The following is a 27,699-nucleotide window of genomic DNA, read 5'->3' on the forward strand; positions in this document are numbered from 1 at the left end:
GAAAGAGTTAACGTTTTGAGTCCAGATGACTCTTCTTCAGAACTAAGGAGAAGTCGAAATGTGGTGAAATGTACACTGTTTAAGGGGGGGTGGGACGGGTGAAACTGGATAGAGGGCCAGTGATAGGTGGAGGCAAAGGAGAGATTCCAAAAGATGTATAAACAAAAGGTCGAAGGGGTGTTGATGGAGGTGATACTGGCTCTAGGAGGTGTTAATGGCGACATTAAGAGTAGAAAGCAGGATGAGCCATGACAGATGGCCCTAGTGGGGGTGTGGTGGGGGGAGGGGATGGTGTGGGAGCAAGGATCAAAATAGGCTAGAAGGTGGGGGATAAAACAATGACTGGAAATAAATTTTTTAAAATAACAATAGAAATAGGTGGGAAAAAATGTATATATAAAAATTTAAAAATAAATATTTGAAAAAAAGGGGATCAAAAAGGTGTGCGTTTGGTCTGGGTCGACTGGGTGACCGCTTTGCAGAACATCTTTAATCTATCCGCAAGCATGACCCAGACCTCCCTGTCGCTTGCCATTTCAACACTCCACCCTGCTCTCATGCCAACATGTCCGTCCTTGGCCTGCTGCATTGTTCCAGTGAAGCTCAACGCAAACTAGAGGAACAGCACCTCATCTTCCGACTAGGCATTTTACAGCTTTCCGGACTTAATATTGAGTTCAACAACTTCAGGTCATGAACTCTCTCCTCCATCTTCACGCCTTTTTGATCCCCTTTTTTTCAAATATTTATTTTTTTATTTTTATATATAAATTTTTTTCCCACCTATTTCTATTATTATTTTTAAAATTTATTTCCAGTCATTGTTTTATCCCCACCTTCTAGCCTATTTTGATCCTTGCTCCCACACTGTTCCCCCCCCACCCCCCAACCCCACCACAACCCTACTAGGGCCATCTGTCACTTGCTCATTCTGCTTTCTACTCTTAATGTCACCATTAGCACCTCCTTTCCCCAGTATCACCACCATCAACACCCCTTCAACCTTTTGTTTATACATTTTTTGCAATCCTTCCTTTGTCTCCACCTATCACTGACCTTCTATCCAGCTTCACCTGTCCCACCCCCCTTAAACAAGATATATATTGCACCACATTTTGACTTCTCTTTAGTTCTGAAGAAGAGTCATCTGGACTCAAGACGTTAACGCTTTCTCTCCACAGATGCTGTCAGACCTGCTGAGTTTTTCCAACAATTTTTGTTTTTGTTCCTTAAATTGTAACTTTAGACAAAAGGGTACATTGTAACTTAGCTTAGATGTACTAGTGTACAGTTTAACTCTATAGGCCTATAAAAGGCTGAAATGCACATGGGAGTTCAGAAGAATGAAAGGTGAAGTCATTGAAACATATAAGATTCTGTGTGGGATTAATAGGGGAGATGCTGACAGGATGTTTTCCCTTGTGGGAAATCTAGAACTAGGGAACACATTTAAAAATAGTTAAATAAAAAGTTTTGTTTTACAATGAATAAATCATCAGAGTTTATTGAAAGGAGGCTGGTTAAAGTCTCTTTCATTCTGGCTCTATCAGTAGCGAAGGTAAATAATTGGCCATTTTGGTGAGTGAATTAAACATTTAGACTAATGGTACGGCCTGTGGAATAGTGGGGCTGGTCAACTGCGCACTCCTCCCATCCCAGTCATGACAAACAGTATAGCCTTCATCTCAATTATAAGCTGTTTATAACAAGCAGTGTGTCAATCATACAACAGAATATAGAACCAGTAAAACTACAAATCAGAGTCAAAATAATTATTTTTATCACTTCACCAAGATTTGTTCCAAGAAGTACTGAACGAAACACAGCTGTGACTTAAGTTAAAAACAAACATGTTGTTGACACATCAAGGTTGCTTACCACAATCCAGAAAATAAGCCATGATAATTGTGTTTGTAGCAGGGCTTAGATTTCCCACACAGTTGAGCCCTTCTGATATACAGCTACAGCCTACACTTTTCAAAGATGTCTACATCTTTGACACTGTCTACATCTTTGACATGAAACACATCTGCAGCCTTAAGAAATAAAAATGTAAACATAAAATTGTTTAGAAAAGTGTTCACTGCAAAAAAATCTTCAACAAAAATAAAACCTTTCATCTGTCTTATGGAAGGAATGTCACTGTTAATTTCATTGCAAAGGAGATTTTAACTAAGGTTGCCGATGAAGAATAATGGAAAGGCTATCAGCACTCACATGGAACAAATGGGATAGCAACTTCTGGAGTCCACGCATACATGGTTAAATGTGGAAATCAGCAAGTTGTTATCCAACGTATCCTGCTTTTCCACTAACTTCACTGCACTGGAACTGTTAGAAATCCACATCGCCAAGAACCATATGCTTTTTAAAAAACATTGAAGCGCATTGAATTATTTGGATATTGTTCTGAATTTTCTTTTGAAAGGTTACAAGCTCACTTTGGCCTGTGAGAAAGCTGTTTTTTCCAAAAAATCACATAACTTCAACCAAATGACCAGCAAGACACCTGGGAGGAAAGGAGTTATTTTGTTTACTTGAGTTAAAATTTTAAAAAGCTGTTGTTGCCAGACTGTGGGATCCTGCTGATAGGCTGAAAAACACCTGGCCTGGCAGAAGTTCTGTCTGAACATGTTTTTTGAACTCAGTGTATGCCTTGAGAGCAAACTGTGAAGGAAGATTTCTCCTCTCTCTCTCTCTCTCTCCTTGTATTGCCTGCAGTGCAAAGTGGGTGTTGTTCAGCCAGAAATTCCTCATCTCAGTATAATTCGTCTGTACTTGAAAGCTTGTGAGGCTGTGACAAGCAGGAGTTAACAATGACAATGTTTCATCAAAGACCCTTTGCAAAGGATTTCCAGACAACCACTGTGACCAGCTCTCTGTCTTTGCATGCAGGAACACCAAATCAACAGTGCCAAGACCTTTTCAAACTTTATCCTTTTTCAGAAAGTGTTCCCTTATGCCAACCTTTGCAGAAACCTTATTTGTCTTGTCCTTTGTCTTGTGTGCGGCGCGTGTTGGCATTTTAAAAGGGGTAAATCATTACACTTCTGGATTACAAACTGTATGTTAACCAGTTTTGCAACTTGTTTCAAAAAAAGAAGTTTTGTTTTATAATAAATCAATTATTCTGAGTTTATTGAAAGAAGCTTGGTTAAAGTTTATTTCATTCTGGTCTAGCACTAGGAAAGACAAACAATTGGCTATTTTGGTAAGTGAATTAAACACTTACACTTATGATGCAACCTGTGGAGTAGTGGAGCTAGAGAAGCTGCGCACTCCTCATCCCGGTCATAACAGTACCTCTATGCTAGATTTGGCAATCAAACACACGAGGGGCATGAAGTTGTTGAACTTAACCACTAGTTAACCAAGAAATACACAAAAAAAAGTTATGACTGGTGCATTCAGGCATAAAGGTAAATTTATAATGGTGTGACAGGTCTTAGTAACTGACAAACAACCTCTCTGGACTTGGGAATTTCATTTTATAAATGCGAAGACTCATTCCTTCAGAATTAAATTAATGTTGGAAATTTTAAAAGATATAAAAGCTTTCTTTTTACCTTTTTTTTTCTCTCTCAATCCCTTCTTCCATTCTTCTCTTTACTTCATTTTCTGTTAATGATTTTACACTGAATTCTAATTTATACTTCCTGCTTTAGGCGCTGGGCAGAATTTCAAATGCCAAGGGGAGACAGGCTCTGGTGCAGGCTCTACAAATCCCTAAAAAGTGGCGCAGGTCAGAAACTTGATGTGATTCCTCCCACTTCCAGGAGTGCACTTATAATCTGATAGTTAAAGAGAAGCGCTGTTTCATGCTCAACTCACACATGCCACAGGCTCCATGTTGAAAAGACCATCTACAACAACAAGCTATGTATAGAGTGGCTGTAAGTAAAATGTCCCACAGGATAATTATAAAGCAAAATTACTGGTAATTAAGTTACTGCTCAAAAGCCTGCAAAATGTCCACGGAAAGCCGTAAGCACAAGGCATGGTATGCATCATTCCTTTAGTGTTGTCCACACAATCAGGTCAACTAAGTTGGTATTTCTCTAAGAAAAGCAGCTTATTTTTTTTATTTCTTTCCAACACTAATTAATAAAAGAACCATTTAACATTATTTAAATAAGAACAGAATGTTCAACACACTAAATAACTCTCCCATCCCAAAGAAAATAAAGGAAGCTACATTTGAGAAACTAATGCAAAGTTAGACTTGGAGGGCTGCTTTCAGGAGCAATACCATTCGTAAAATGGCTGGAAAACCAGACAGCTGTTACTGCTGGAGTGTTTGTAGGAGTTCAGTTTGTCATTTATGCCCCAAACATTTGACAATTTCTCATCAAAGGAGGGGAATTTTCTTTTTATGTTTAGGAAACAATGAGATTGCAAAGATTCTTACTTTTTAAACAATACAAATGCTCACTTTTTATTAAACTGTTTGCCATCAATGTGTTGGTATCCAATCCGGACACCTAAATTGAACTCTTATAGAATTTACACACAGAATTTGTGTCTCCTTACATTTTACAGAAGGCATACACATTTTCTTTGCTTAATTTTCCTATGGCATGGGAACTTCCAGCACTGGATTTAGTTGTTTCACAAACAACCTCAAAAAAGGAGTTCAAATCAAAACTACTTTTCATTCCCTATTAAAATCATCCATATTCAACAACACTGAATGCCATATTCAACAACACTGAATGCCTGTTGAAAAAAAACTGTTTTTATTCCCTATTAACTATAATTAAAGATCATGACTAAATACTGCACACTGGAATTTTTGAAATACTTCTGCAAACCACAATTTTTTAATGGAAGTTCCCAACATAAATTGATTAATAAAATATATTCTTGAAGCAGATTTTCATCAGTCCAGGATGCCCTAAAAGTGAATAATCATTCTTGCATTTATCTGGTCTCTGAGGTACATGAATTTTCAAGTTTGCAAATCCATCCACTGCAGTAAACAAACTTTGTTTCATGGAAACTTTGTGCAAACCTACCAAGATAACCATGACCATGTTAAACTATCATGAATAGATCTTCATAATGTGCTCCTGCCTCTTTCAATGAAATGGTTTAATCCCCAGAGTAGACTTTTTTCTGTTTACCTGAAATAATAATGGTGTCATATTGTGGGAACTCTGAGTACTTGTGAACAGGATTGTTTAATCTCCTTCTTATCTGAAGTGCTGGCATTCTTTGCCTTGCTTGCTGATGATGCTAATAAGGTAGCTCTTTTGATATAGGATCAAATTTCTAGATCACCTTTTGTTTAGAGGATACAAATTATTACCTGTTCAGATATGTTTGTGTATACAGAGTAAAACAAAGCAAACATGAAAGCAAAAGTATCCAAAGCTTGCTATTTACCATTTTAAGTACTTAAACACAGCATTCCTGAAGAAGTTTTTTTTCAGGCTCATGTCTTGCATATACATCTTTAAAATGAACTGAATGCTTTTTATTTTATATATATGGAAATCCCTGATAGCACAGTTGCATGTTAAAAAAGTTATAAAATCCCAAAATTTAGTTGCAACATGCTAACTTAATAGAACTCTGGTCAGAAGATTGCAGAATTAAATCCAATACCAGAGCCTGAGTTTTTTTTAGTCATTTTTACGGGATGTGGGCATCACTGGCTAGGTCAGCATTTATTGCCCATCCCTAATTGCCCTTGAGAAGGTGGTCATGAGCTGCCTTCTTGAACCGCTGCAGTCCATGTGGTGCAGGTACACCAAAGTGCTGTTAGGGAAGGAGTTCCAGGATTTTGACCCAGCGACAGTGAAGGAACGGCGATATATTTCCAAGTCAGGATGGTGAGTAACTTGGAGGGGAACTTCCAGGTGGTAGTGTTCCCATCTATCTGCTGTCCTTGTCCTTCTAGATGGTAGTGGGCGTGAGTTTGGAAGGCGCTATCTAAGAAGCCTTGGTGAGTTTCTGCAGTGCATCTTTTAGATGGTACACACTGCTGCCATTGTGCGTTGGTAATGGAGGGAGTAAATGTTTGTGTAAGATGTGCCGATCAAACAGGCTGCTTTGTCCTGGATGGTGTCAAACTTCTTGAAGGTTGCTGTAGCTGCACTCATCCAGGCTAGTGGGGAGTATTCCATCACACTCCTGACTTGTGCTTTGCAAATGGTGGACAAGCTTTGGGGAGCTAGGAGGTGAGTTACTGGCCACAGGATTCCTAGCCTCTGACCTGCTCTTGTAGCCGCTGTATTTATATGGCTAGACCAGTTCAGTTTCTACTCAATGGTAACCCCCAGGATGTTGATAGTAGTGGGTTCAGCAATGGTAATGCCATTGAATGTCAAGTGGCGACATTTAGATTGTCTCTCTTTGGATTGGTCATTACCTGGCACTTGTGAAGCGCTAATGGGAAAAATTTCCCCACCGTTGGGGGCGGGGGGGAGGAGTGCGGGAGTGGGCGCGTCTCCATTCGGCACCACAAATTGGGGGTGCGCTGCCATTTTACATGGGCGGGCCAATCGAGGCCTGCCCAGTGTGACGTCCACCAGGAAGCGCTTTGCGCTCCCTGTGCGGGTGGGGGGGGAATGCGCATGCGCACGAAAGAGAGCACTGATCTCCCTGAAGCTAAGTGCTGCCTCAGGGAGATAGGCTCCAAATTAAAAATTGTCAAACAAATGAAAGAAAGATTTCCCTGACATGTCCCTTCATGTGACACTGTCACATGAGTTGGGACATGTCCATCACTTTTATTGAAACCTTTATTAATAATTTAAATACCCTCTTGAAACCTCATCCCACCCGTGGATGAGGTTTCATGCTTTTTCTGAAGCCCGCCAGGGCTCCCAGCCTGCCCACCAACCTTATGTTTGGACGGGCAGGCCCATTAATGATGTTAACTACTTTTTCAATAGCCTCAATAGGCCGTTGACAGGTTGGCGGACGCACAGCTGATTCGGCTGCGCCCCCGCCGACATGAAAATGGAAATGACGCGGGGTGATGTTGGGAGTGCTACCTGACGTCATCTCGTGTCATTTTACACGTCCGCGAGCGGGCCCTGCCCCCGCTCGCCAATCGGAAGATCCTGTCCAATGTTACTTTCCACTTATCAGCCCAAGCCTGGATATTGTCCAGGTTTCGCTGTATTTGGACATAGACTGCTTCAGTATCTGAGGGGTCGTGAATGGTGCTGAACATTGTGCAATCATCAGCAAATACCCACACTTCTGACCTTATGATGGAAGGAAGGTAATTGCTGAAGCAGCTGAAGATGGTTGGGCTGAGGAAACTCTCCTGAGGAACTCCTGCAATGAGGTCCTGGAGCTGAGATGACAGACCTCCAACAACCACAACTATCTTCCTTTGTACTAGATATGACTCCAACCAATGGAGAGTTTTTCCCCTGATTCCCATTGACTCCAGTTTTGCTAGGGCTCCTTCATGCCACACTTGGTCAAATGCTGCTTCACTCTCACCTCACTTCTGAGTCCAGCTCTTTTGTCCATGTTTGAACCAAAGTGGTAATTAGGTGAGGAGCTGAGTGGCCCTGGCAAAATCCAAACTGAGCATCAGTGAGCAGGTTATTACTTAGCAAGTGCCACTTGACAGCACTGCCGATGACCCCTTCCACCACTTTACTGATGATGGAGAGTAGACTGATGGGGCAGTAATTGGCTGGGTTGGGGATTTGTCCTGCTTTTGTGTACAGGGAATACCTGGGCAATTTTCCACATTGCCAGGTGAATGCCTGGCTGTAGCTATATCTCAACAGTTTGGCTAGGGGTACAGGCATGTTCTGGAGCACAAGTCTTCAGTGCCGGTATATTGTCAGGGCCCATAGCCTTTGCAGTATCCAGTGCCTTCAGCCATTTCTTGATGTCATGTGGAGTGAACCAAATTGGCTGAAGACTGGTATCTGTGATGCTGGGGACCTCCGGAGGAGGCTTAGATGGATCATCCACTCAGCACCGCTGGCTGAAGATTGTTGAGAATGCTTCAGCCTTATCTTCTGCACTGATGTGCTGGGCTCCCCCATCATTGAGGATGGGGAGATTTGTGGAGCCTCCTCCTCCTGATAGTTGTTTATTTGTCCATCACCATTCACGACTGGATGTGGCAAGACTACAGAGTTGAGATCTGATCCCTTGTTTGCGGGATCGCTTAGCTCTGTCTATCACTTGCTGCTTATGCTGTTTGGCACGCAAGTATTCCAGTGTTATAGCTTCACAAGGTTGACACCTCATTTCTAGGTATGCCTGGTGCTGCACCTGGCATGCCCTCCTGCACTCTTCATTGAACCAGGGTCCATTCCCTGGCTTGGTGATAATGGTGGTGGGGGATATGCTGGGCCATGAGGTTACAGATTGCGGTTGAGTACAATTCTGCTGTTGCTGATGGTCCACAGCGCCTCATGGATGCCCAGTCTTAAGTTGCTACATTCGTTTGAAATCTATCCCATTTAACACGTGGTAGTGCCACACAACACAATGGAGGGTATCCACAATGTGAAGACGGGACTTAGTCTTCACAAGGACTGTGTGGTGGTCACTCCTACCAATATTGTCATGGACTGATGCATCTGCAGCAGGCAGGTTGGTGAGGATTAGGTCAAGTATGTTTTTCCCTCGCCAGCTGCCGCAAACCCAGTCCAGCAGCTATGTCCTGTACAATTTGGCCAGCTCGGTTTGGCCACCAAGCCACTCTTGGTGATAGACATTGAAGTCTCCCATCCAGAATACATTCTGCACCCTTGCCACCCTCAGTGCTCAGTCATCATTGGACTCTTCATTCCAGATTTTCATTGAATTTAAATTTCACCATCTGACTTGGTGGGATTTGAAGCTGGGTCCCCAGAGCGTTACCCTGGGTCTCTGGAGTTCTAATCCAGTGACAATGCCACTACACCACTAGCTCCCCAGTTTGCTACAACTGTGTGGCTTGCTGGACCATTTCAGAGGACAGTTAAGAGTCAGCCATGTTGCCGTGGGTCTGGAGTCATACACAGGCCAGGCCTGGTCAGGATTTCCTTCCCTGAAGGGCATTAGTGAACCTGTTTTGTAGGAGACCACCACTCGGCCCTCCAAGCCTGCTCTGCCATTCAATAAGATCATGCCTGATCTGATTGTTACCTGCCATCTACCCCAAATAACCTTTCATTTTCCTGTTAATCAAGCATCTACCTAGCCCTGCCTTAAAAAATATTCAAAGACTCTGCTCCCACTGCCTTTTGAGGAAGAAAGTTCCAAAGTCTCACTACCCTCAGAGAAAAAATTTCTCCTCATCTCTGTCTTAAATAAGCAACTGCTAATGTTTACTCCATGACCCCTAGTTCTTGATTCTCCCACAAGAGGAAACATCCGCTCCATATCCATCCTGTCAAGACTCCTCAGGATCTTAAAGGTTTCAATCAAGTTGAAGGCTCTTCAACCTTAAGTGCCATGCAGATGATCATTCTTGGCCTCCTCCTGAGGCCCCCAGCATTGCAGGTACCAGTCTTCAGCCAATTCAATTCACTCCACGTGATATCGAGAAACAACTGAGCACACTAGATACAGCAAAGGCTCTGATAACATTCTGGCTGCAGTGCTGAAGGTTTATGCTCTAGAAGTACTGGAACAGCTTGGCTAGGAGCACAATTACTCAACACGCATCTCTGGAGTCTCTAGGAGCACACATCTACTCGACAAATTACCTAGTTATGTTCTGTGCACAAGAAGCTGGACAAATCCAATCCAGCCAAATGCAAATCTCAGCAAACTGATTGAAGGATTTGTCAATGGAGCTATTAAGCGGCACTTAGTCAGCAATAACCTCCATAACACTCATTTTGTGTTCCGCCAAGACCAGTCAGCTCCAGATTTCACTGTAGCATTTGTCCAAACATGGACTAAAGAGCTAAATTCCCAAAGTGAGAGTGACTGCCTTGACATCAAGGCATCATTTGACAAAGTGTGGCCTTGAGAACCCCTAATAAAATTGAGGTTACTTGGAATAGGGGGCATTATATTGGCTGAAGTCATACTTAACACAAAGGTGGTTGGGGCTGTTGGAGGCCAATCATCTTTGCCCCAGGACATTGCTGCAGAAGTTTCTCAGGGCAGTGTCCTCAGCTCAATGACCATCCCACCATCATACGGTCAGAAATATGTTTACTGATCATTGTAGTGTTTAGCTCCATTCTCAACTCAGATAATGAAGCAGTCTAAATCCACATGCAGCATAATATATAGGAGCAGGAGTAAGCCATACAGACCCTTGAGCCAACTCTGCCATTCAATTGGATCATGGCTAATCTTGGACCTCAATTCCACTTTCCCACTCACTCCCCATATCCCTTAATTCCACCAGAGTTCCAAAACCTATGTTAGCCTTGAATATTCTCAATGACAGAGCATCCACAGTCCTCTGGGGTGGAGATTCCAAAAAATTAACAGCTATTTGAATCTCAGTTTTAAAATGATCAACGACTTAGCCCTGTCTAGATTCTCCAGCCAAGTGAAACAACATCCCAGCACTCTATCAATCCCCTGTCAGAATCTTATATAATTCAATGGGATCACCTCTCATTTTTCTAAACTCCAGAGATTATAGGTTAAATTTGCTCATTCTCTCATCATAGACAAACCCTCTCATCCCAGGAATCAATCATGTGAATATTTGCTGCACCGCCTCCCAGGTAGGTATATCCTTCCCTAGATAAGGAGATCAAAACTGCGCACAGTGCTCCAGGTCTCACCAAAGCCCTGTACAACTGTAGCAAGGCCTCCTTACTATAGTACTCTCACCATTTTACAATAAAGGCCTACATGCCATTTGCCTTCCTAATTGCTTGTTGTATTTGTACACAAACTTCCTATGTTCCTTGTACAAGGACACCCAAATTGCAAGATGAAATTAATAATTTCTCACAATTTAAAAAAGTCTAACTTCCATTCTTTCTCTCAAAGTGAATAACCTTACATTTCCCCATACTATACACATTTTCCACCTTTTTGCCCAATCACATTTTTAAAATATTAATTCTTGAGGTTGAGTGTCGCTATCAAAGCCAGCGTTTATTGCTGATCCTTAATTACCCTTCAGAAGTTTTCCTGAATCATTGCAGTCCAATATGCAGGGATAATTCTAGGATTTGGAAAATCATAACTACAGCATGCACTATCCCTGCTGCCACCTCTTTTAGAACCCTAGGATGTACGTCTTCAGGTTCAGGGGATTGTGGGCTTTGAGTTAGTTCCTCGTGTTCTTTTGCCTCTCCTAAAATTAATTTCATTTAAGTTCCTCACTCTCATTAGCCCCTTGGTTCCCCACTATTTTTGGTATGCTTTTTGTGTCTTTTACTATGAAGACAGACACAAAATATATGTCTAGATCTCTGCCATTTCCATATTTCCCATGCTAAATTTCCCCTGCCTCAGCCTCTAAGGAACCAAAGTTTGCTTTTGCTATTCCCTTTCTATATAATTGTAGAAGCTCTTACAATCAGTTTTTTATATTCCTGGTTAGCTTACTCTCATTCTACTTTGTCTGTTATCAAATTTTGCTGCTTTCTAAACCTTTCCCAATTCTCAAGCGTACCACTATTTTTCATAATATTATGAGCCTCTTCTTTTACTCTAATACTATCCCTAACGTCTTTCCCATGGAGTTTGAACTTTTGTTTCTCGATGAACTGTATTTTTGTTGAGAATTTTGCTTTTTATTTAATGTTTGCCATTGTTTATCTACCCCTATTGCCTTTTCATCAATTTTCCTAATTGATCTTAGCCAACTTGCTCACCAATTATGCAATTGGCTTTATATAAGCTTAAGACTCTGTTTTAGACTTAATTATGTCAGTTTCAAACTTAATGTGAAATTCCATCATATTATGCTCGCATTGCCCCATGGAATCCTTTACTCTAAGATTACTAATTAACCCCATCTCATTGTACAGGATCTAAAATAGCCTGACTCCAGCTGGTTCCATTGTATAAGATGCAAATAAAATTTGGACTTGGTCTAATAAATGGTAAATAACATTCTCACCACACAACTGCCTAGATAATGACCATCTCCAACAAGGGGGAGCACAACCACCATAACTTGATATTCAATGGCATTTATCATAGCCAAATCCTCTACCATTAATACCCTGCAGGTCAACATGGACCAGAAGCTTAACTGGGCCAGCCACATAACTACTATGACTATAAGAGCAGGTCAGAAACCGGGTATTCTGCGGTACATAACTCATTTTCTGATTCCCCAAAGCTGCACCATCATCTACAAGGTAAAAGTCAGGAACACTCTTCACGGGCCTAGTTGTGTGCAGCTCCAACAACGCTCGAGACGGGGCGGGGCCAGAAAATCCTGGCCACTGACATCTGCGCTACTGGAACAACAGCTCCCTGTGCTTATTCATTTTCCTCAATCTCTCTGCTACCTTCACCATTGTCAATCATTCCACCTGCCTTGAACATTCTTCACAATCAGTTAGGATCAAATTCCACTTGTCACAAAATAGACCTTGCACCACTTCCAAGGGCTATGCTAATATGGTCATCCTCTGATGCATCTCAAGGTTCTATCTTTAGCTGCCTCTTTTCTATCATTTACATGCAACCCTGTGGCGACATCATTCTAAAACATTGTATTAGCTTTCATAGGTGGGTATGCTAGCAACCCTCAGTTGTTTTCTTCCACTTCCTCCATCAACCCTACAACTGCATCATCCCACCACCTCCTCAATCCCACTCTACCTCCTGCATCAACTCCACAGTTGTTGTCAGTCCCCAAAACTGAGTGTGCGTCATTAAAATTTGCCTAAATAAGAATTTTCTTCAGCTTGTCAGAAAAACTAAAGCCATCTGCTTCTGCTTATGCAGATCCCTGTGTTTCTAACTGTGATTCCATCTCTTTCCTTGGCTCCGCCCTCAAATGAGCCCAAGTGCTACAGAACATCAGCACAGAGCTGGATCACAAGCTCCACTTTCCCCTCCTTATCCAATCTATTAACATAATCACTTTCTTCCACATCTGAAACTTTGCCTGCAGCCACTCAAACTTCCAAGCACTTGGCTGGATGGGTATCTGCGACCTGTTGCTTGCCGCTCTGCACCATGTGGGGACTACAGGACACTTTACGTGTCTTGGGTAACCACATGTGTAGGAAGTGTCTCCAGCTGCTTGAACTTGAAGGGCATCTGGAGTCACTGCAGAGCATCAGGGAGGATGAGAGCTTCCTGGATCGCACGTTCCAGGAGGTGGTCACCCCACTGGCAATGAGAGGTCTGGACAGTAGATGGGTGGCAACTAGGAAGAGTAGGAAGAGGCAGGAAGTACAGGAGTCTTGAGGGTGTGTGCCACTCTCAATCAGATACACAGCTGGGAGTGGCGATACACTGAAGGAATGCATCACAGACCAATGGGTAAGGGGCTGGAGGGGAGGGACAGCAAAGCATAGAAATGCAGTTACTACAGGAGATTCCATCGTAATTTCTGTAACTGTCATCATGAGCGCTGCCTGGTGTGTTGCCTCCCTGGTGCCAGGGAGGACACCATGAAGAAGGTGCAGAATATTTTGCAGCGGGAAGGGAGTGAGCTAGGAGATGTGGCACACGTTGGTATTAGTGACAGAGGAGACAGGCATTGAGGTCCTATGGTCAGGGAAAAAGTTAAAAAGCAGAGGAAAAGGTGCATAACATGTCGAACAGTACTAGGGAAGGAAGTAGAACCACATTAGGTAGGAACAAACCAAGAGGAAACAGTAGGTTATTCGGTGTTTTCGGAGCATGGGGGAAAGTAGTAATGGGCAGAATCGTCCCAGGTTTGCACTAAGTGCGGTCGCGGGCTGGTAAAACAATGTTTTATCCACCGGCCGCGATGACAGGTTTTCACACCGTATATTCCAAACCCACCACATGAATTATGCATTCCAGGGAAACACGCTGTTTCCATGGCGGGCGGGCTCTCATTCACCCGCAATGCCATCAGCTTGCCGCTTCATCATGCCAGGCATCATATTTTAAGTCCAGCGGCGCGCACACATTTCAGTGCTTCCAGCCCACGACTGCTGCAGGGAAGATGTCCACAAAAGGCAAAAAGACTGCAGACCCCAGATTTAATGATGCATCACTGGAATGTCATTTGGATGCCGTGGAGGCCGCCGTAATGTCCTCTACTCCGCTCCCCCCCTCCGGCAACAGGACGGGCAGTGGCATCACCAATCCAGCATGGGAGGCGGTGGCAGCAGTGGTTAGCACCAATGCCCTGCAAAAGAGGACGGCCACCCAGTGCCGCTACAGAATAAATGGTCCCATCTGTTCTTCCAGGTTAACTCACTCTTCTCATCACTCTCAATTCACACATTCACAGAGACCTCACACCTCAAGGGACAACACCTCTAACTCTACACACACCCTCACATCTCCATCAGGCTCATATCCTCTGGAGCTCACATTCTCATTCTGTCCATGGCTCCGTTCACCACACAAACATTCCATGTCGTGCCAAGCGTCCTGCTCACACTCTCTCCATCTGTTCCCATGCAGAAGATGGTTTAAATCAGGAGGGAGGGGTTCCAGACCGGGGGTGGTGTGGCCCACATTAGGCCCCTCACTCACTTAGAGGAGCATGCCATCGTGCTGACTGGTGAGGACGTGGACCCTGCCTGCATCGAGGTCGGCGGCGAAATCCCACCTGAGGATCCTGCACTACATCATCTCGCTCTCAATGCCAATGTGAGTACTCTCCATCCTGCCTTTGACTCTGCTGCCATGCACTAATTATCTCTACACTGGTTCATAGGGAGCTCTGCCAAGGGACCATCACCCTCAGCCAGTCAGTCCCTCAGTTCCATCCACGTCCTCATCTCCAGCCAAGAGGATTCCTCCTCCAGTGAAGAGATGGAAGACCCGTCACAGCACTTACCCACACCCTCCGCCAGTGCAGAGACACACACCTCGGTGGGACTTAGATTTAGAGCAGGCTCGGGTTCACAATCTGGTGGTCACCACACGGACACGTGTCCACAGCTGGAGGAGGCAGGTTCAGCTGAGCTCTCCGGCACTTGGAGAACTGCTGGAGAAGAGGCATATGTGAGATCCGAGTCAGGTGACGAACCTCTGGATTTGGCCTTCCAACTCACCCTGCAGAGTCAGCAGAAGGTGGGGGAACATCATGCAGAGCTTTTGGAAGCCCTCAACAGAGTGACATGCAAAACAGAGGAGTGTGTCCACCTGTTCTCTGATGCAGTGGTGCCCACATGTACGTGTATGGAGGTCTCCATGGGGAGGATGGCGGACGCCATGGAGACCCTGATCCAGCAGAATGCAGAGACATGTGCATGCCCGCACTCCATGGTGGTAGCCACAGGGGATTTATGCATTGGCAACGCAAGGGGGAAACTGGGCACCTCAACGTCCCTCCAGCGCGCCTTCCCCTCAAGGAGTCAGGCCCGGGGCCTCAGGCACCTGGAGGGAGGAGGAGCAGCAGCTGGACACCCCTGGATCATCCGCTCAGAAATCTCAGAGGCTGCCCTCTCCCTCCGAGTCCCCTTTGCCTATGACCCCCTCAACCTCATCCTTTGTCGCCGCAGAGGGAGCAGCTGGCCAATGTGTGATTCTGGGGAGAGAAGCATGTGTGTGTGGCAAGGCCTTCTAGAGCCTGGTGCAAGTGCTCTCACACGCACACGGATCCTTCACGTTTCACACTCATCTCAACGTCCTGAGCATTTCCAATGCTGCCTGCTGGGGTTCGCTTCAGTTGTCCATCTGAGCCGACCTGCATCTCCACCCACCCACTGGTCACACCCCCATGCAGCACCTGATCTTGCCCACCAAGACTCGTTTCCCTTTCGATTTGGACAGCATGGTATGGATTCACTTTTTTGTCATCTCCCCTGTCTTTCCCTCTCCCCCACTCAGCCATTTCCTTTCCCCCATCACAGTTGACCCCACTGGCATCACCTTCCATCCTCAGTCTGTTACTGACCAGTCACGACCTTTTTCCATCGGGCACGTTCAGGTGAACGTGCGCATTCCTGTCCTTCCCAAAAATTCCACCCCCCATCTACATTCACCTCCCGGCCTCCTCCTTCCCACCCCCAAAGGCCGTGCCTTTCTTCGGTCCCCACCAAACACCCTCGCCATCCCTTCTATAGCTACCATTGAACCCTCACCCTCCCACCCCACCACCTCACTCTGCCCTCAATCATTCTCACCCTTCCTCCATACCACACCCAACCTCAGTTTGCTACCCAGGAGGCAGACACGGACCAATCTGACCCCTCCTGTGCTCGTTCACCTGCACACCACGCCCCCCTCCGCACTCCTTCCCCCCCATCGCACCCCTTCCTCCCTTCGCATCCCTTACTCCCTTTTCCTGCACTATCCCCCCCCAACAACCCCTACCCCCCGTTTTGTAGCCCCCCCCTTCCAAACTCCTTCCTCCACCCTTACCTCTTCTGCCACCCTTAATCCTTTCCCCTGCCTGACTCCTTCCTCCAGCCTCACTTCTTCCTCTAGCCTTACTCCTACTGCCTTCCTGCACTCTTACTTCTTCCTCTACCCTTACTCCCTCCCTCTCCACACTCCTTCAGCCCCCTGGACACCATTCCCTCTCTGCACCCTTTCCTCTCCCTGGACACCCTCTCCTCTCCGCACTCCCTTCCTCACACCTTCCACTGTCCCCCTTACACCTACTTCCCCAGTTGTTGTCTTCTCCCCCTTACCCCTTCTCCCCCATTCTCCCTACCTCCTCAACCATCCCCCCTGACATCTTCATTCCCCCACTCCCAACCTCACCCCCCCAACACCTCCATTCCCCCCTCCCAACCTCATCCCCCAACCCCCGACATCTTCATTCTCCCCTCCAAACCTCATGACTCCCCTCCCCGACACCTCTTCCTCTCCCTGCCGATCCTAGACCTTCCTCTCCCACTCCCTCGGCCATCATCCGTTGTGAGCATCAACGGTGACTTTCCAATTTCGGTGTGCTCCTTCGCTGCAGAGCCATGTCCATGAGAATCCACCCACATGCCATGGACATTCCTCCAGTGTGCCATTGCTGTTGGGCTCCAGCATCTTCTGCTCCTTGGATGTCCATGTTGTGAGTAAGGCCCTGGCGGGTAAGTCCCAACTTCTACATGTCACAGTTGTCAAGACAAGTTCTACACCGGCGTGTTTTCCCACTGACATGGGCAGACGATCCAGTGTTGGGGGGCGCAATTCTGGCAGGCAGACCTAATAATATGCTGATGTTTTACAATGAGGTCCGATGGCAGAGAATGCGACCTACCATCGGCAGGCTGAGCAAACCGGTTTCACGCCGTCGTGAAACCAATCACGCCATATTGTCCGCTCACACCACCACACACGCCTGACGCCAGCGGATTCAGAAAATCCCGGACAAAGATTAAATCAGGTGTACTGTGTATGTATGTGAATGCACAGAGTGTGGTAGGTAAAATTGGTGAGTTACAGGCGCAGATTGCCATGTGGAAATATGATCTTGTGGCTATAACAGAAACCTGGCTCAAAGGAGGACAGGATTGGGTGTTGTATACTCCTGGAAAGATAGGAAAGGAAGGCATTGGGGAGGTGTGGCAGTATTGATTAAGGAGAACATTGCAGTTCTGGAAAGAAAGGAATGTCCCATAGGGGTCAAGAATGGAATCTGTTTGGCTAGAGCTAAGGAACAAAAAAGGTGCAATTACATTGCTCGGTGTTGTCCATAGGCCACCAACCAGTGGGAAACATGCAGAGGAACAAATTTGCAAGGGAATTACAGAGAGGTGCAAGAATTATAGAGTAGTTATAATGGGGGAGTTTAATTATCCAAACACAGACTGGGATAGTAGTGTGAAGGGCAGAGAGGGGCAAGGGTTCCTGGAGTGTGTTCAGGAGAATTTTCTACAGTAGTATGTTTCCAGTCCAATGAGAAAGGAGGCATTGCTAGACCTCATGGGCATGAGCCAGGTGAATCAAGTGTCAGCAGGGGACCATTTAGGGGATAATGATGATTGTATCATAAGCTTTAGGTTGGCTATGTGAAAGGACAAGGAACAATCCCGAGTAAGCATAATTAACTGCGGGAAAGCCAACTTTGATAGGATGTGAATGGATCTGGCCCAGATCAATTGGAATCAAAGGGTGGCAGACAAAACAGGATCTGAACAATGGGTTGTCTTTAGAGAAGAGATAGTTTGGACATGGGCAAGATATACCCTTAAGTGGAAAGGCAGGGCTACTAAATCCAGAATTCCCAGGTGACAAAAGAAACAGAGATTATGATGAAGGAAAAAAATGGGCTTATGACAAATGTCAGGTGGACAATACAATCGAGAACCAGGCTGGATATATAAGGTTCAGAGTGAAAGTGAAAAAGCAAATAAAAGAAGCAAGGAGAGAGAATGAAAAAAGACTAACAGCTAATATAAAAGAGATTCCCAAAGTCTTTTACAGGCATATACATAATAAAAGGGTGGTAAAAAGGAGGAGGTGGGCTGATTAGGGCCAATGAGGGGATTTATGCATGGAGGCAGGGGGCATAGCTGAGGTATTAAATGAATATTTGCAACTGCATTACCAAGGAACAAGATGCTACGCAGGTCATGGTGAAAGGGAAGGTAATTCAGGCACTTGAAGGGTTTTAAATTGATAAGGAGGTGGTATTGGATAGGCTGCCTGTGCTTAAAGCTGATAAGTCACCAGGACCAGATGGGATGACTGTAAGGAAGTCAGCGAAGTGAGAGTGGAAATTGTGGAGGCACTGGCCATAATTTCCTAGTCTTACTTCGACTAGGGATGCTGCTGGAGGACTGGAGAATTGCAATATTACACCCTTGTTCAAAAAAAGAGTGTAACGGTAAACCCAGAAACTATAGGCCAGTCAGTTTAACTTCAATGTTGGGGATCAAGCTTCATGAAATTTTAATTTGGGAAAAGATTAACAGTCACTTAGTCAAATGCGGGTTAAAAATCAACAAGGATTTAAGAAAATCTTGTTGAACTAACTTGCTGGAATTTTTTGATGAGGTAAAAGAGAGAGCTGATGAGAATAATGCTGTTGATGTGGTATACTTGGACTTCCAGAAGGCAATTGATAAAGTGCCGTACAACAGACTTGTGGGCAAAGTTAAAGCTCATGGAAAAACAGGGATAGAGCAACATGGATATAAAATTGGCTGAGTGACAGGAAACAGAGTAATGGTTCATGAATGTTTTGTAAACTGGAGGAAGGTTTGTAGTAGAGTTCCCCAGAGGTCAGTGTTGGGATCCTTGCTCTTCCTGATGTATTTTCATGACTTATACCTTGATATGCAAGGAAGAATTACAAAATTTGTGGATGATATGAAACTTGGAAACATTGTGAACTGTGAGGAGGAGAGTGTAGAGCTTCCAAACAACATAGATAGTTTGGTGGAATGGGTGGGCAACTTGTTTTGGTAAGAAAAAGGCAGAGAGACAATATAAGATAAAGGGCACAACTCTAAAGAGGGTGCAGGAGCAGAGGGACCTAGGTGTAAATGTGCATACATCATTGAAGGTGGCAGGACAGGTTGAGAGTGTGATTAATAAAGCATAGAGCATCCTAGGCTTTATTAATAGGGGCATAGAGAATAAAAGCAAGGAAGCTATGTTAAACTGGCGCTTGGTAGTACAGAACTTGAATATTGCCAGAAAGGGAAACATGTTGCTGGAGATTTTCGTCTTTCACTCATCAGGACAAACACAAGAATGCCAAATTTCAAATGAATACAACAATTTCTACTAAAGGCGAAAAGGGTGCTGATTGATTGGCAAGTCGACTCTGATTGGCCAAGGCATTGCCATGGAGAAAGCAACAGGGAACTATAGGCTCTCAAGCTCCCAGGAAATTGAAAAAGGTGCAAGGCTTTAACATATTCCTTTGTTTGCAGAGAACAAGTCCCTGTGTATGAATGTATGGCGCTTTTAGCAAGCGTAATAGAGCCACATTACGAGCTCAACCAATTATCTTAAATTAGTTGTTAGTATTGCTATTAGCACACTCGGGATTGTTCAGCAGGAGCTGCTGAATCGCAGAATCGTATTTAACAGTAGACATTTTGTTTTGGGCTTTGCAAGCACATGTTTGTTGAGTACAGTCTGTATTCTGCCTATTACAAACAAACATTTGAGAAACAGATGGCCATGGTGAACAGGTTTGCGGAGTGAGTAGATAGGGGCTTTAAAATAATTATCTATAAGGCTTGTTCCTCTGGATTTTATTTCACCTGGTTTTAACTTATATTGTTGCAATTTACTGTACATAATGTAAGCCTCTCTTTAGTCAATTGCTATGCAGATCAGACATTTTTAATATGTACAAATAAATCACCAGTTAATGTGGCAGTGCAGTACATAAATTCCACATTCTGTATGTAATGTTTGAATTTTTTGAACACAGTCACAGTAGAGTTCACATAATGTTTGTTCCTTCAAAAGCACCCCAGGTAGATTTCTTTTAGGAAAAGACATTAACAAAGTATAAGCAAATTCCACATGTCTGATTGTTGTAGAGCATTTTTTTTAAAGGTCAAACTTCAGTTCATTTATGCAAACTGTGAGATTGTATATTCAAAAGTTAAAACCAATGCCATCGATCAAGTACAAATAAATATATTTTGTACTTGATTGTATATTTTTTTAGGAAAAGATAATACCGCATGCATCATTTACTCCCCATTCCGTGATGTCTCAAGCACTATTCGCTGTAAATGTGGAGGGGGAGTAGCCCTATGACCTGCTCCAAGGTCTCCACCAGTGTTGCTCTTAGTCAGTTGCAAGGAAGCACATGTTAGAGACAAAAGAATGACTCTTCCCTAAATTTTATTCCATGGTCAGATATTTGCCCACTCTATCTGTGCCTTCCCACAGAGATCAACAGCTTGGCAATGCAAGTTAGCAAATTTCTGCAAGGTGAAGTAAATTGGTGGACAAGTCACTTTTACTTGTCCAAGCGTTCAGATTCTCAGTCAAACAAATGATGTTTCGTTTAATCTATTTCTTGACAAAAAACTGCTTACTGTGAGAACTACCTTTCCACAGCACCAGCTAGTCTAGAGCTCTTGTGCCTATCTCACTCAAATTATTAAAAAGTACTGTACTGCATGTCAGTGCTGAGAGCCATGGAGCAGCATTCTCACCTCGAGTTAGAAGGTTGTGGGTTCACATTTCACTCCAGAGATCTGAATATGTGATCAGACTGCCACTTCAGAGCAGCACTGAAGGACAGAGATGTAAAACCAAGGGCCTGTTTTCACTTTCAAATGGATGGAAATGATCCCACGTCATTATTTTGACGCAGTTTTCCCTGGTGTCCTGGCCAATATTTATTCCTCAATCATCTTAAGTAAAACAAATTATCTGGTACTTGATCTCATTGCTATTTGTGGGACGTTTCTATGCACAAATTAGTTGACATGTTTCCCAAATTACAAGAGTAAATACACTACAAAAGTACATCATTGTGGTGAAGTGCTTTGGGACATATCAAGATCACAAAAAGCACATTATAAAATCAAAGATCTTTCCTTTCTTCCCACATAAAGTGAAAGGAACATGTCAAATTTCCCATAGATTAATTTATTTGCTCTGCAAAGAATTATAAATAAGATAATCTACTTTTGTTCTTGCTTACCTTTGACTCACATTTCTTGTGACACGCATACTTGCAAACTGGAAAAATAATTAAAAGAAATTAGAATACAGTTGATGATAGTAAAAACTATTTCCTTTAAAATAAACTTTATTCCCAAATTCAATTCGAAAAGAGTTCTTGTGGCTGATTCTGGGTCTTTTTCAATCGCCCAGTGCCCCAGTTCACCTCTTTTTTTAAGTTGATGGGAGATCCAACTAAATATAATACATTTCTTGCATTCGTTTTTTTTACATTCCATGTATTGATACATCAAGACACCTTCAAATAATTCGCTTCAAATCTAATAATGAAGCTGGGTGGGTGTAAAGGTGTGACAATTAAAATCCATTGTGTCTTGAAAATATAAAGTGAACTGTTATTGTATGGTTGATAATCTGCAAAGACACTGCAACGTCATTGTATAAGACACATATGCAACTGCGGAGCCACCAGTGTTAGTCTGTGTGACTTGTTGCCAGCTTTATCTTTTCAGCTATTCAAACTTATCTTATTAGTTACACAACGAATGGTAAAGATGTTCCACTTGTTATTGGTGACAACAATACCAAGTTTGTAATAAAATACAGATAGTCACTGCGCAATTAGTTGATCTATGTTACAATTTTTAATCTCTCAGTAAGAATGTCCTGTGCATCATTCAATGGAGCATACAATATCTACCACGACATCTGCCATTAACTCAAATAAAAATTAGACAGAAATGGTAATAAAGCAGTCCTTTCGCTCATGTCACAGATTATAAATTAGAAGAAAAAAAGCAAGTAAATTTTGAAAACCTCATCAAATTACTGCTTGGCAATCGCACCCCTGCTTTGACTACTTGTGATTTCTGCTCTTACATGTGCTCCTCTAAAAGTTGCAACTCATGGTAGGTTACAACAGTTTACTCATAGGGAGAGATATGGCAGCACAGCCTGAACAGCCGCCTAGATGAATCATGCTAACAGAGTAGAAAGGAGATGAATCATGGGGTTTTCCATGTTGTAGGTGAACTTGCTTTCAACTCACGTCCTCAGTCCAATGGTGACTGAATGTTTTGGAACAAAAAGTCTTTAGTGGGCTGTTAAGCTGTTGTAGTCATGTTATTTACTTGACAAGTAATTAGCAGCTTCTCCAATGCTGTTAATATTTAAAATTGAGCACTGGTGTTACAGTTGCTCCAGGACAGAAAGTGATGCAGATCCCAACTGAATTGCAGGAGTCTACACTAAGCTTGTATAAAATCTTGTATAAAATAATGGGATCAATTATTAGATGCAAACTTCAAGATTCTGTGCACAATAATAACTTAGCAAGTAGCCAGCAACATCGATTCAGAACGGGAAGATTCAGTCTGACAAATCTTCCCGACTCCTTTGAAGAACTGACATCCCAGCTGAACTGCAGGAAACCTCAACACCCAAAAGGCATCTGATAAAATTCCACGTGAAGGGTTATTCATCAAACTCAAATTCAGGGTACGTCTTGGGTACCAATAATAAATTGGACAAAGGTTTGAAAGCAAGAGTTGTGTGGTGGGGAGGTGGGGGGAGCTGACATTCATTCATGTGTGTTGACATTCATTTAATTTACAACAATGGCTTACAGTTGGATACATAACGCAAACCGGAAGAAAAATGGAAGCAAAATACTATGGATGCTGGAAATCAGAAATACAAACAGAAAATGCTGGAAAAACTCAGCAGGTCTGGCAGCATCTGTGGAAAAAGAAATATAGGTAACGCTTTGAGTCTGAATGACCCACATAGGTAGTCACATTCAATGCACAACTACAGGGTTTCAGCACCAAACAAATAGAGAAGCAGAAAATGGAAAGGAGGAAAGGAATCTGTAAGCACAATGGGATTTGAAAGGAAAGGCAGCTAATCAGACAGAAAAAATGCTAAGCAGAACAAAGATAAAAGGAAATAAACCAAGGACATGCAGAGAAATAAGATTTCTACGTCTTTTCCTCGTTTATACTTATGCTCACTACAGTCATTACAAAGTTCCGGATTTATTAGTTTTGTTTCTGTTTTATTCATTTTGTGCACAGAATTTTCATTTTTGTTCCTCTATATCTTTGATTATGCCTTATTTTTTAAAATTTGTATCAAAATATCCTCCTTTAACTGGTCTTACTAACGTCAAAAATTCTCTGGAACCCAAGTCCCTCTCCTCACCTCACTGTCACTTACGTGGGGTAGGTACGGATTTACAGGTGGCAGATTTGTGTCATACAAAAATTAAAAAGTATAAACAATTGTAACATTTTACAAATAAGTAATAGCGCATTTTGGGGACTCACCTCTGCATGAAAGGCCTTGACTGCTGCTGATGAGTTGTTTGCAGATGCTGCAGGTTTTTGGCTTTTTGAAAGCCTTACTCTTGAACGTATGGGAACTGGAAACTAACTCTTCAGGCTGAAACATCAAATATGAGAAAGCTTTGTTCAGCACACATTTGAGAAAGCAGGAGTTGGACTTCATCGAGTTTTACAGCAAATGTTTCTAAAAAAAAATTCAAGTCACAAATAAAATACTGGCAATGTAGTTGAATGATACAAAAGTCTCAGTACTAACTGTATTAGAGGCCTCAAATAACAGTAATAGCAAACAAAGAAGTCCACAGCTTATGCATTTAACCTGACAATGGAAATATGGAAATTCTGTCTTTATTTCATACAATATCTTAAAATAGAAGCTGCCTCTCAATAATAACTTACATTTAAGGAACTGCCTTAGCAAAGAAAAACTTTCCAAAGCACATCACAGAAGCGCTAGGAAAAATGGATGCCGAGCAAAAGATGGAGTAATTAAGAGGAATGGCAAAAGTTTGGTCAAAAAGATTGGTTTTAGGGAATATTTAAAAGGGAACTAGCCAGGTGGAGGGGCAGATGGTTTTGAGAGGAAATTGAGACCTAGATAACTCAGTGATCAATACGGAAAGAGGTACACAAGAGCCATTAAGTGCTGGGGGAGGAGTTACAGGGATGGAGAATGGTGCAAGGAATTGATGAAGTGTGAAGCCATGTTGATAGTGAAATGCAACAATGAGAATTTCATATTTGAGGCATTATGGAATCAGAAGCCAGTTTGGTGCAGAATGGAATATTGGTGTCACATGTTTTCGAGATGGTAGTAGACAGGAGTTGTGATTGAGATCTAAGGTCAAAAGCGCAGTTCACAATGAAATAAGGTGCTGCAAACAGTTTGCTTTAGCCTAAGGCAGTGGCCAGAGAGCATGGGAGACACTGAGATTTGTGTTGGGAACCGTAAGCAATGCCCTTAGTCTTCCCAATGCATGGAGTATGTGGTTAATCTAAGACAGCATATTGGATGAGTATGACAGTGAAGGACGTCAAAGACAGGTGATGATGAGGTGTCCCTGGATATCATGTATACATGTAGAAACTGAACCCACATCTGTGCATAATGCTGCCCCTTAAGAGGAGGCTAAGGATAGAGCTTTGGGTTACTCTACAGGTAATGGGGTGAGGGAAGAAAGACAAAACATTACTGGAGATGCTCTGGCTATGACTGGATAGTTTAATGATGGAACCATGCAAAAATTATTCCATCAATCTAGAGCTGGACAATGGGGGAGGCTGGATGCAGTTAACCATATCAAAACCTACAGTTAGGTCAAAGGGATAATGTACCACAATCACAGTTAGAGAATGTCACTCATAACTTTAATTAGGACCATTCTATACTATGAAAGGGGCAAAAACCTGACTGGAGGGATTAAACTGGGACTTGCAGCTAAGTTAAGAATGGATTCAAAATGCAAAACATGTTCAAATATCTTGACTGGGAAAGGGAGGTTGAAGACTGTAGTTAGCGAGGGCCAACAATGAGCTTTTTAAAGAATATGGTGTAAACAACAGTTTTTATACAGAAGGGGACAGCGCCCAAGGAGAGCGAACAATAACAATATTGTTATATCAACAGTTCAAGAAGGCAGCTCACCACCATATTCTCAAGGGCAACTAAGGATGGGCAATAAATGCTGGCCCAGCCAGTGAAGCTCACATCCCATGAATAGATTTTTAAAAATCAGCTAAAATTGGTGCTAGCAAGGCAAGTTGAACAGTAATGGGGTCAAAGCTTGGAGAGAGCACAAAGAAGTGATAAGGTATAGATTCGCAAGTTCAGGGCTAGAATAGGGGGAAGACATTTGGCCTAGTGGTCAAGGAAATAGTCAAAAATTGCTGGATGTATTTTTTGTCAATCATGGAGATGAATAGACTCCATGAGCTCCTTTATATTTTTCATTAGATATGAGGATAGAGGAGGCATGGAGGTGTCTAAAGGCTAAAGCTTAAAATGAAGTATGCTAGGGAGGTTGTCTAATGGGACCAGGTGATTCAAGATTCAAAGTAGCTTTGTGCCAGGTAAATTACCTGTCTTCAAAATGTGTTTGAGACTCTGACAATGTGAGATAAATTGCTCATTAATCCAGATAATAGTCTCTAGATGTTGTGTCTTTGCCCATGAGTTATGGCAGTTTTGTTACCCAATATTCTTAAACTGTCTACCAATTGAGAGATTCTGCAGACTTTGGCTCTAGCCAAAGCATTGAACTCTATGGCTGAAGTTGAATCCTTCCACCCACGGATATCTTCAGGTCAACAGAAAAAACAAACTTTCATATTCATCCTAAACCGCAGTTGCTCACTGGAAAGGAGTCAATGAATCCCTTGTAAACAGATTCTGATTTTATTGGGCTCTTTTCTAGTATTTTATTGTTGAATATTATTGTGTCTTTTGGAATGTGCATTTTTTATTTAGGGTTTAAATACCCATTCAATCATTCTAATGTACACATATTAGCTTGCTGTTGTTGCATTTTCTGTCTTTGGAGGTGATAGGAGAATTTAGGAGACACTCCATAAATTAACCAGTTAAATCGTTTACCACAATTCAGGGTCTATTGTTAAACCGGGGCTGAGAGGTATTCATATCAGATGTAACGGTATTATAGTTGAATAAAGGCAACTACAGAGGCATGAGGGAGGAGCTGGCCAGAATTGACTGGGAGATGAGCCTAGCAGGAAAGACAGTGGAACAGCAATGGCAGGAGTTTCTGGGAGTAATTTGGGAGACACAGCAAAAATTCATCCCTAGGAAGAAGAAGCATACTAAAGGGAGGACGAGGCAACCGTGGCTGACAAGGGAAGTCAGGGACAGCATAAAAGCTAAAGAGAAAGCATACAATGCGGCGAAGAGCAGTGGGAAACCAGGGGATTGGGAAGCCTGCAAAGACCAACAGAGGACAACTAAAAAAGAAATAAGGAGGGAGAAGATTAAATATGAGGGTAAACTAGCCAGTAATATAAAAGAAGATTGCAAGAGTTTTTTTTTAGATATATAAAGGGTAAGAGAGAGGCAAAAGTGGACATTGGGCCGCTGGAAAATGATGCTGGAGAAGTAGTAGTGTGGAACAAAGAAATGGCGGAGGAACTGAAAAGGTACTTTGTGTCAGTCTTCACGGTGGAAGACATGAGTAACATCCCCAAAGTTCAAGAGAGTCGGGGGGCAGAGGTGAGTATGGTGGCCATTACCAAGGAGAAGGTGCTAGGAAAACTGAAAGGTCTGAAGGTGGATAAATCACCTGGACCAGATGGATTACACCCCAGAGTTCTGAAGGAGATAGCTGAAGAGATAGTGGAGGCATTAGTGGTGATCTTTCAGGAATCACTGAAGTCAGGGAGGGTCCCAGAGGACTAGAAAATCGCTAATGTAACCTCCCTGTTTAAGAAGGGAATGAGGCAAAAGACAGGAAGTTACAGGTCGATTAGCCTGACCTCGGTCGTTGGTAAGATTTTGGACTCCATTATTAAGGATGAGATTTCAGAATACTTGGAAGTGCATGGTAAAATAGGGCAAAGTCAGCATAGTTTCATCAAGGGGAGGTCATGCCTGACAAACCTGTTAGAATTCTTTGAGGAAGTAACGAGCAGGTTAGACAAAGGAGATCCAATGGATGTTATCTACTTGGACTTCCAGAAGGCCTTTGACAAGGTGCCACACAGGAGGCTGCTCAGTAAGATAAGAGCCCATGGTGTT

At 43.1% G+C, this 27,699-nt stretch overlaps 1 protein-coding gene across 2 annotated transcripts in view; it reads right to left on the minus strand.

Moving 5' to 3' along the window:
* The window catches only part of tns3 (tensin 3), a 493,703-nt gene that overhangs the window by 257,839 nt on the left and 208,165 nt on the right, over positions 1 to 27,699 (minus strand). For both annotated transcript variants that reach the window (XM_078538616.1, XM_078538617.1), the window contains exons 2-3: positions 23,937 to 24,051; positions 21,629 to 21,666 (exon numbers count right to left, since the gene is read on the minus strand). In XM_078538616.1, the coding sequence (XP_078394742.1) occupies positions 21,629 to 21,666; positions 23,937 to 24,051 (153 nt within the window). The remainder of the gene's footprint in view (positions 1 to 21,628; positions 21,667 to 23,936; positions 24,052 to 27,699) is intronic.

Source organism: Cetorhinus maximus, chromosome 3, assembly GCF_964194155.1.
Source record: "Cetorhinus maximus chromosome 3, sCetMax3.hap1.1, whole genome shotgun sequence".
NCBI lineage: Eukaryota > Metazoa > Chordata > Chondrichthyes > Lamniformes > Cetorhinidae > Cetorhinus > Cetorhinus maximus.